This window comes from Musca domestica, unplaced genomic scaffold, assembly GCF_030504385.1.
Source record: "Musca domestica strain aabys unplaced genomic scaffold, Musca_domestica.polishedcontigs.V.1.1 1, whole genome shotgun sequence".
Taxonomy (NCBI): Eukaryota; Metazoa; Arthropoda; class Insecta; order Diptera; family Muscidae; genus Musca; species Musca domestica.
Genome location: NW_026712114.1, coordinates 20,887,069 through 20,897,252, shown reverse-complemented (window position 1 = coordinate 20,897,252; position 10,184 = coordinate 20,887,069). Strand labels below are relative to the sequence as shown.

Sequence of the window (10,184 nt, the reverse complement as noted above, 5' to 3'; positions counted from 1 at the left end):
AAACTCCAATAGCAGTGGGCAAAAACAATGGTTCTTTATCATTGCCATTTGATGGCAATAGTCATTGCAAACGCCGTTTGTTTTGTTTCTTTCATTTTTGTTTATTAATAAAAGGAAACATATTGCAGCAATAACAAAATTATAGATAAATTTATAAATAAAATTGATAGGCGCATTAAACAAATGCGCTGAACTTTCTCAAGCATTTACCCTTATCTTGATTGGAAGAAAAATTAGTTTATCAATTCTTCTCCAATCTATGACGATAATGATCATATTCGAAAATTAATTTTACTTTCTTTACTATGTGCGTAGTTTGTATTAAATATATTTAACTAATTTTAAAGATGAAATCATAACCATGCACAGTGGATGGTCTAATTTATAATTTTTTGCAAAGGACTTTTCATATTCTTTTGAGTAAATATCTTCGGAGAAAATCGTCCTATGAACCAAATCCAAAACGTATGCCATCACTTAGTAATATTTTTATGGGATATGGCTGGATATGTGCCGATTTTTAAAAATGTCTTTTTCTAATCAGTGCTGATTATTATATCAATAAAAATGTTCCAAAATATGTGCATAATTTTATAAACTTTTTAAAAATAACAGACTGGAGCCCTAAGATTTCAAAAAAAAAGTACAACTGTCTATGGGCAATTGCTTAGAATTAGAAATGAATACAGACATTCCACTTTTCAATCATAGTTAATTATTATACCCTTAAACGACATGTGGGCTATTTGAAATACTTCGAAATATCGGTCCTAGACGTACGATGTTACATATCAATCTTGCCATCTCACTGAGCTGTCAGTCTAGCTATGTGTGGCTGTCCTTTCGTCCGATACTCGCGAGACTTTGCATGGAGTTAGAGTTAGGTTCAGAATAGAAGTACAGGGTGAGATGAAAAAAACCACTCGTCCGATAGCTGTTAAAATTATTCCAGTGACAGCTCATTATATTGTTTACAAGCGTACAAAAGCATTTTAGTGAGAATTTAAAAAAAAAAGTTATTCGTGATGGAGTTCAATACTGGTAGCGAAGCCCGACGTCAAGGAAGTGGACGGAAGAATACAGTAACATCAGCAGAAATGGTTCGAAAAGTAAAGAAGCAACTTGATCGAAACCCCCTCGTAGTGACCGAAAAATGGCATCTGACCTGAACATATCGCAATATTCCATTCGGCAAATATTTAAAAATGAGTTCGAGGTAAAGCCATTGAAATTCCAAAAAGTGCAAGAACTTACACCGCAACAGAAAGCAAATAGACTCAAAAGAGCTAAGAGTTGCTTCGCTGGGCCGAAAGTGGTGAACTGCCGAATTTGGTTTTCTCCGATGAGAAAAAAATCGTTGTCCAGCAATTTGTAAACAAACAAAACGATCGTGTTTACATGCCAAAGAGGTCAGCTGAAAATGTGCACCTTCGGTTGGCCACCAGAACTCAAGCAGCCGCTCGACGCTCGTATTAATCGACCGTGGCATCAGAATAAATGACGAATATAAATATTCTGGCTATCTTCTCTTACCGACCCTTGACCTAGACGTGCGCGATGTACTTAATATACTTAAATTTAAATCTGAACAAATTTCCAGGTCCAAGGTTACTTGAGGTATTCATTAGAAAGAAAGTTAATGCTAGGTTTTCCGGATTTGTGAATCAAGGTCATCGTTACCTCTTTCCACAAGCGGGATACGAGGCACTACCTTGGACAAGCCTTAAATATCTCAAGCAATGTGACCGACACCGGCTTAGATACATTTTGCAACATTGACGGTATAATGTCATCAGGATCAAGAGACTTGAAGGTGTGACCGGTGTTGATCGACCTTTAAATCTTTGGGGTAGTAGTTTGTTTCCCATTCCATAAGACTCACATCTTCCGCTGGGCCATGTAGGAGACGATTGCTGATGTGTCTGATAGAAGGTCAAGAGAATATGGACCAGATTTGTTCCATGTACCATCACCTCGCTTTATACTGCCTATTGACTTGGGGTGCTTAGACAGTATTCGACGAAATCTGGCAGCAATATCCACCCTTCTATAGTTTCACAAGATGATTTTTCAAGGCAATACCAGATAATTTTTATAATTTTAAAGCACTCAATCAGCAGCGGCAAGACATAATTAATTATCGGCCGAATTGAGTTTATGAGCCTCAAGACCGAATAAGGGGTGGTGACGTCTATGGAATATCCATAGGAGTGAACTTCCATAGATACCGAATTTGAGTAATTTCAATCCTTTCAACTTTTGGGGTTGGTTCAGAAAACAACAGCAGAGATCGTAACAAATTTAAACGTTTTGCAATAATAACCAATTAAAATGTATGTGTATATATTTTTTATTAACTATTTATGTTTCCATTAATATGTTTATATTAATAAGAAAAATTAAAACAATTTGTATATAATATTGAACAAACCATCATCATGTTGTTGTATTGTATGTAGCAAAACCCAGTCAGATTTTTGTGAGAGAATTATTGACTGAAACTAAATTAAAACCAAACAAAAAACACAATTCCTAACACAACAAAATTTTACATACAATTTCCTTCTTTGCTGTCGCACATTTACTGGTAGGATGGTTCACAATGGAATTTCTATCGAAAACAATTATATCTAAATAGATAAAAATGGAGAATCGTATATAATTCTGAATAATATATAACTAGTCTACTAATTATTTATTTTTGTTAAGTGTAGAGATAATGCATTAAACCTTTTCAAGGTTTTTCATTTCGTTTTGTTTTTTGTTTGTAATTGAATATCTAAAAGTATTTTGTTGCTGGTGGTTTTTATTTCAGGGAAGATGATATTGGTGATTTTTGTGTTTATGCATACCATCAGGGTGCTATTAGAACGCATAACATCATAATTGTTAAATAGAATATAGTAAAAAATACAATACGCAGACATTTACAGCGAATTTGTATGTCATTCAACGTTAGATGAAACACTGCAAATGATGTATTAATACGCCCGACCAACGCCGCCTCTGGGAACGTTGCTACCGTATTTCATTCGCTGACATTGCCACCGCCATGGCCGCGTAACTGCCCCGAAGAATGCGAGCCCGGTTGTTGTTGCTGGTGCGGCGCATGTTGTGATGACAATGTCGATGTTGACGCCGACGAATTTCCTGTTGATGATGACGATGCCGGCTGTTGTTGCTGCAGAGATTGATTGAGCAGGGCCAAATTGCTGGCTTTCATACGCGCTATAGTGTTGTTGTGTGCCATGCCTGCCAAAGCTGAGAGACATGGTGACATACAAGGCGTTGAGCAGAGGCTATTACTGATCTCACATTGGTCAAGTAGGCGGAGTAGCTCGTTGGTGTCGGGTCCGCCGTTGATTTTCTGCTTCTGGTGGTGGTTTTCATCCTTTTTGAAAAACAAAGCTAGCGCCGTAGTGAGATCCCACATTTGTATGTTGCCATTACAGTGACCCGTCAGTATGAAACGAGATCCCATGCGTGAGGATACCTCACATTCGTGTACACAAAACGATGTAATTGATGAGCCGTCAACAGATTTTATAACACAAACCCGTTCACCGTTCGAAGCAAATCGAACATACAATTGATCCGTTTCCGGGACAACCTTTTGCACAAAGATCTGTTCATCATAGTCACCATATGGTCCAAAATCATTGCCCGCAACATAACTATAATTGGTTTCGGTAGCATCGAGTGATACAATTTTAAATGAGGCCTCCGGAGTAGATCCCGGCTGCGTCGATAACATACCACGAAATCTTGTCAGACTCCATGTACGTACATGATGATATTCACTGCATACTGAAACCAAATACTTTTCGGAAAGCATTACTTTGGTGACCGGACTCTGGTGCACTGTAAACGTCTCGAATAGATGTGGTCCATGTCCAGCTGTTTCTGGATGCTGTACAATAATGCGAACCGCACCACTTTTAGTACCGTAAGCAATTTCAATCCAATTGCCGCTAATACCTAGAATACAAAAAGAAGGGAAAAGTTATCTTTATATAACACCAAGTAAGTTTTTGTTATAGGATTTGCTGCGTATTTAAATCGTTTAAAATTTTAGTCCAGAAGGGTCAGGTTTTCTTATCCATTCAATATGTGTTTAAGGCTCCTGGATTATTTAACCAAGGTCAAAGATTTAATAAAACATACATGGGAAAGCGCAATCACTAGATTTTTGTGCATCCATGTTGGTTTAATTCAACCTCCAGAACAGTCCAGATCCCATAGTTTAAAGAGTTTAGACGAAATACATCCCTGTAACTTCCTCGTAGTGGAAACTATATCGGCAGAATAAAGAAACGACGGATTAACGCAATTCTTCTCCATTAAAACAGAAGATGAAAAGTCCCGTCTTGGCTGCGATTTTCTTAGATATATAAGACTGATTGATAGGCCCTACACCCATCATTCCTCTCCAGAATGAAAATATCAGCTGTTGGGAGCCATAGAGAGTGATCAGTTTGCCCCCTCTTCTTCTAAATGTTAACATTTTTCTTGACTTGTGATACCCTGAAAGGCTTAAATTATTTAGTAACTATATTTTACTTACTTGATGTTTTTGGTGTTAAATATACTGATATGGCTGTGATTGGATCCAAATTTGGGTCTTTATACAATTCTGTTACCAATAGGTCATTATCTTTCATGCGCAAGGGGAATTTTTGCATATCTAAAAGGAGAGGGTACAAAAGTTATTATTATATTCATATTTAAATGATGCATAACTCACCAATATAATATATAGAACCATTATTGCAACCCAACAAAAGAAATGAACCAGCTGAATCGAACGATAAAACCGGTACTAAATCTTGTATTTGCCAGTGTTGAGTCATGGCATGCCAAACGCCAATCTTGCCAGAAGAAGACGAAGACAAAGCCACTAGTTGACTGCCAATGAAAAATAAATGTTCAACTCTCACATTTAAGTTGAATGTTCCAATATCGGTTTTATCACCACCCTCTTGAATGCTCCACAAACGTATTTGACTGCCGTATGAAATGGCAACCATTTTACTAGGTATTGCCTCTCCGGTGGACATATTAACTTTGGAATTTATGGCAATACGTTCAATTGTGGAATCGATATAGGGCGAAGTGAAGACCAATTGCCAACCATTGGAATCTTTGACCCGATAGCAGGCCACAAAATGAGCATAGGCCACGGCAAACCAGTTTTGATGGGCCTTGATAATTTGTACCCGAAGTGGATCGACCCAATTCGAGGTAAGAGTTGGCGAAAACACCAAACCCACATCATTGCGTATCAGTTTGTTCAAATCAGCTGAAGAGTTTCGAGAATGACGCATAAAATCTAATGAAGGATTTCGAGAGTGTTCACCACGTGTTGTAGAAGGCCAGCAGCGATTTTCGGGTGCTGTCGAGTTTCCACGACCTACTCGCAAATCCCATGATGAATTGCGTGAATGAGAAGAATGACGATTCGAGACAACGTTTGTAGGTTCCGGTACACGTACCATGGAACCGGGTCTGGCATTGCCACTTGTGGATGAAGCTGCTGCAGCAGATGTTGATGGCAGACATGGTTCCAATGGGATTGGTGCAGCTGCTGCTGCTGCTGACGCAGCGGTAGTAGTATTACTTCGAGAAGAATTTACCGGTTCCTGGTTCGGAAGGCCTGTTGCTGTTGATGAAATTGTATTTGCAGCCGGAACATTCTGCTGCTGATTAATTATTATGTTATCGTTTGGTGGTATAGGTGGTGCTGGCAAGAATCCATAAAACAATACATCCCCACACGAGGAATGATTTAAGTCTTCGCACAAAGCCAAACGCTTTACTAGTGGTGTCAAACCATAGTATTCCGTTTCATGCCTCAAAGCTCGTATTTCACAATTTTTCACATCAATTTCCTTGGTGCGCAAATAGTTTAGAATGATGGAAAACAATGCTGGGTCACGATCAATAAAAATTGCACCAGTTTCATCTTTTAAACTTGAAATGCGACCACTTAATAAAGCCGTAAAGAAAGTATCGGGTATCCATGTTAATGTTTGTCTTGAAGTTGAGAATCTGAAATTAAAAAGTGAATGATGCTTAGTGATCCTGGAGCAAACCTCATATTTTCCAGAAAAATAGTGAGCTGTAAATGTTGGTCGCTTTGGTTAAATCCCAAAATGTGGCCAAAAATTCGTTTAAAAATCTAGATATTTACATGGAAGTTACTAGAAAGATTGGGACAAATCGAAGGAAGCAATTCCTCAATTTAAGACTTTAATGCAATTTATTATTTAGATTTCATTTTTGCATTTTTCTTCGTTAAAGGGTATCTGGACCTATATTTTCCCTTTTTAGTTCAAATATAATTCGGATTGAAATGTTTTAAAAAATAATAGACACTAATGGTCCATCTTCGAACTAATTAATATTTGATAAAAATTCATATTAACTTAATTTTGACTTAAGGTCAATTGAAAACATCAGTGTTTTATTTTTATAATTTTAATTTTTTATTTTTCGATATTTCGACTGTCTTTGACAGTCAAATATTACAATGTGGTTGACAGACACCGATATAGTATCTAGCATCCCAAGATTATTATCAAACTTGATATAATTTATCAAAGCTCCATGAGCTCTCAACAAATCGAAAAACGGAAACGGCAATATTGGCCCATTCCTTCGGAAACTACTCTATAGAGGGTCAACAATTTGAATAGTCCAGTCAGAAGTCCTAAAATATTTTAATAATCGCACTTGGGCTGAGGGTATACATCTGTCGGCAAATCCGACTGATACTTTATAACTTATTTTACTTCATTTTACATTCCAAACAACATCACGCATCATCACAAAGCACAAATGAACATTTGATTATTCTTAAAATTACAAGCTCAACATATAACTTGTTGGCGACTCTAAGAAATGTGATAGGTACTTGTTTTCGAAATGAAGAATGATACAATAACATGCCACGCATCATAATAACAACACCACAAGACAAGTGGTACGTCCCAACAGAATTTGTTGAACAGAGCTTGACTAACCTGATATCAAAGTAAGCGGAAATATGAATCTATATTCAAGACTCTTCGCAAAACTAATCATGTATATTTTTACATTGACTGATGTGTATATATTTTTGCATCCATTCATATTTGTATTTAAAACTATCACCCAAACATTTCATTCATAACCCATTAAACTATTATTTGCTTGTGGTGGCATCCGTCTCGGTCGTCGCGGTAAAACAATAACATTCCCTGCGTAGATAAGCCGTATAAAGACAAAACAACGATTGTTGTTGTGACCCCGAAAAAAACAACAAACTATGAAAAACAAATGATTCAGTACATCTGATGGAATGTAGTAACAACATTCAACAGTACTCTGCTGCTTGCTATGTATACACAAATATCATTTGACACACAAATTCTGCCAGATGATGGAAAATTTCTGCACAATCCATTTCTTTTAACAGCAGATTAAACTGATCCATCCGAAATAGTTTCAACTCACCTCTGACCCCCTACATTGAGATTAACCAAATCACCACTATGAGCAAAGTAGGACATGTCTTGCACAATCCAATTCCTACTACAACGACCCACTAATATTTGTTGGCTTCTTAGTGGGGTCTACTCCCTTAGTGGTGATTTTTGTTGTCTTTTTTCACAATTCTTTTAATATTTCTCGTTTGTTACTTGACGACGTGTACACAAATTAATGTCACTCTTTTATTTGTGTCTTATTCAAGTGCCAATACACAAATGAGATGTGTTTTTAAACAAATTTATTGACAATTATGACGTTGTTGCATTTTTCTAGAGAATTATCGAATATATCGATGTTATCACTAAACGATTATGTTGATTTCGATTGAAAGTTTATAAAACAAAATCAGTGAAAAATGATAACACAGTTTTCTACTAATCAGCTGATACATATGAATTACACCATGTTCTCACTGGCCCTTGAAGTACTTTTTTCGGTCTGACAATTATGTACACAAATTAACGTATTAATAATGATAAGCAAAGCAGAAATAACCAACGTAAACTCCTGCAAACATATGATATAGAATTTCTCTATACAAACTACGTAAATATGTCAGGCCACTTTATTTTCTAGTTTGGGAATTGATTTTGAAATTTTTTAAAAATGATATGACCTATTCCAAATGCTTCCAAAATTTGCTATTTTTATATCATAAAAGAAAAGGTTTACATTCTTGCAGACGTGGAATTACTTATTACCAATGACAAGACACTTTTCATTTGTTCTAATCAATTTTATAATTTGTATATACATTCAAAATAGGCGGAAGGTGAATATCCTAGAAATCATTCTTTAGTTTTTTTTCAGATTTTCATTTTTTTTTTTTTTTTGTATTTTCCAGTAACTGCTAGAATCTACTATTTTTTACAATTTCCTGCGATATCATAAAGAGGAAATCGGTTGTCGTAGTAAAAACTTAAACTTTCCAGCAGTTCTGGAACAAAACAATAGTTTCTGGCTTTATAGGCAAATAGGAAACCGTGCCCAGGCCCGCTCCCACTCGAAGGCGAGTGATTATCACTCTTTGTACAAATTCGAGCGAGTGTAAAGAACTTTAATCACTTTTGCGACCAAAAATCATTTGTATCACTGCCTTGCGTAAACAAGAGGTATAGCTATATAATTATTTTTAAAAAAATCTACAGTTCTTGCTTTTCACCCTTCTCTTCAAAATAATAGCATTTCATTTTAAGCTTGCTTTATTCATTCATCGATACCACCAGCGTATTTCTCCAACAATTCTTGTTTACGTTTTCTGAGTAAAGCTTCTTCTACATCCTTTTGTGTTGGTACTGGAACATGTGCGGTAAACTTCGGAGCTAATAACTCCATAGGATTTTCCTCCTTATCTAATGGTTGTTCAGAATTTTTCGCATCTTCAGCAGCTTCTCGTGCAGGTATTGATAATGGATAAATATCATCATCACCGTCATCATCATCTAAATCGATTCGACCATCTCGAGCCATTTTCTCCTTCCATTCTCGTACAGCACTTTGGACGGCTATTTGTTCGATACGTTCCTCCAGTGGTATCAAAATGCCATCGTCGTCGTCACGGTAGCCATAGTATTCGGCATCGACATCTTTCATTAATTCAGCACGTGTCTTACGCGGTGGTGGTGGAGGTTCTTGTTCAAATAGTTCTCTTACTCCCGGCAAATCTTTGGCTGCACCAAAATATTTATAGCCACGATTTCCAGGCACTTCTCGGCCTTCAGCATCAAACATTTTTGGGCCATATCTGCGATAATGTGGTCCACCCAATGCTGATATTTGATTTTCCCAATGACGTTTTTCTCTTAGCAATTTGTTGATTTCGTCATTTAGGTCACGTATTCGGAATTCACCAAGACCGGCTAAACATATATATGAAACGATAAATGTATGTTGAATTGCACATAAAGCAACGCTTACCGTTTTGTATTTGTGCCACTTTGTTCGAGATTTCTCGAATAATTTCCAAGCGATACTTTTCACATTTCGGTAAATCTTGACATTCCGATGCCAAGTATGGCCGTCTATCCTTTTCCCCGGATTCAATCTCCTTAGCGGCACGCCACCGTGCCAGCGTGGTCCTGCATGATGGGAATGTTTAAACATGTTAACTGTTTTAGAATGTATAACGTTAAACTTACATTGCCTTTTCAGCATTTCGCGCCTGTAGACGAGAAAACAATTATGCATAAGATTAACATTTATTTCAATTATACAAATATTTACCATATTCCAAAGTATTTAATCAAGACAATAAAAAACAAAACGTTTGTTTACTATAAAACGATAGAAATAAAAAATCGATTACAATATTCTTGCACTATCGGGTTTTGGCGGTATTGTGTTCCCGTTATTATTTTAACCCATATTTGTGCCATGTTCTTACGGCATTTAACAAATGTTTTAATTTCCCAGAAATACATGAAAACACACGATACGATTGTTTAAATATTTACAGTTATGCTATGTTTACGTTAGAACTTTTTGCAGGGTTAACCTACTTCAAGAGGATTTATTTGAAGTATAAGTAATAAATATGACAATTTTAATCCAAATCCAGTGGGTTAACCCATTAATTAAAGTAAAGTCATTTCAAATAAGCATATCCATTTTAAATGATATCCAAGATCAAATGATTTGTCTATATATAAAGAATT

The 10,184-nt window shown here is 36.3% G+C and overlaps 2 protein-coding genes across 2 annotated transcripts; both read right to left on the bottom strand.

The window, feature by feature from the left end:
- Nucleotides 1-2,334: 2,334 nt before the first annotated feature.
- LOC131801634 (BTB/POZ domain-containing protein KCTD3-like) lies at nucleotides 2,335-7,778 on the bottom strand. The gene is made up of 4 exons (XM_059120495.1): nucleotides 7,495-7,778; nucleotides 4,745-6,048; nucleotides 4,565-4,684; nucleotides 2,335-3,978 (listed from the first exon to the last, which is right to left on the bottom strand). The coding sequence occupies exons 1-4, from the start codon at nucleotides 7,548-7,550 to the stop codon at nucleotides 3,029-3,031; spliced, it is 2,430 nt and encodes an 809-aa protein (XP_058976478.1). The 5' UTR covers nucleotides 7,551-7,778; the 3' UTR covers nucleotides 2,335-3,028.
- Nucleotides 7,779-8,714: 936 nt separating this feature from the next.
- On the bottom strand, nucleotides 8,715-9,811 carry LOC101895769 (pre-mRNA-splicing factor ISY1 homolog). The gene is made up of 4 exons (XM_011292287.3): nucleotides 9,754-9,811; nucleotides 9,669-9,691; nucleotides 9,448-9,608; nucleotides 8,715-9,389 (listed from the first exon to the last, which is right to left on the bottom strand). The coding sequence occupies exons 1-4, from the start codon at nucleotides 9,754-9,756 to the stop codon at nucleotides 8,737-8,739; spliced, it is 840 nt and encodes a 279-aa protein (XP_011290589.2). The 5' UTR covers nucleotides 9,757-9,811; the 3' UTR covers nucleotides 8,715-8,736.
- Between the last annotated feature and the right edge of the window lie 373 nt (nucleotides 9,812-10,184).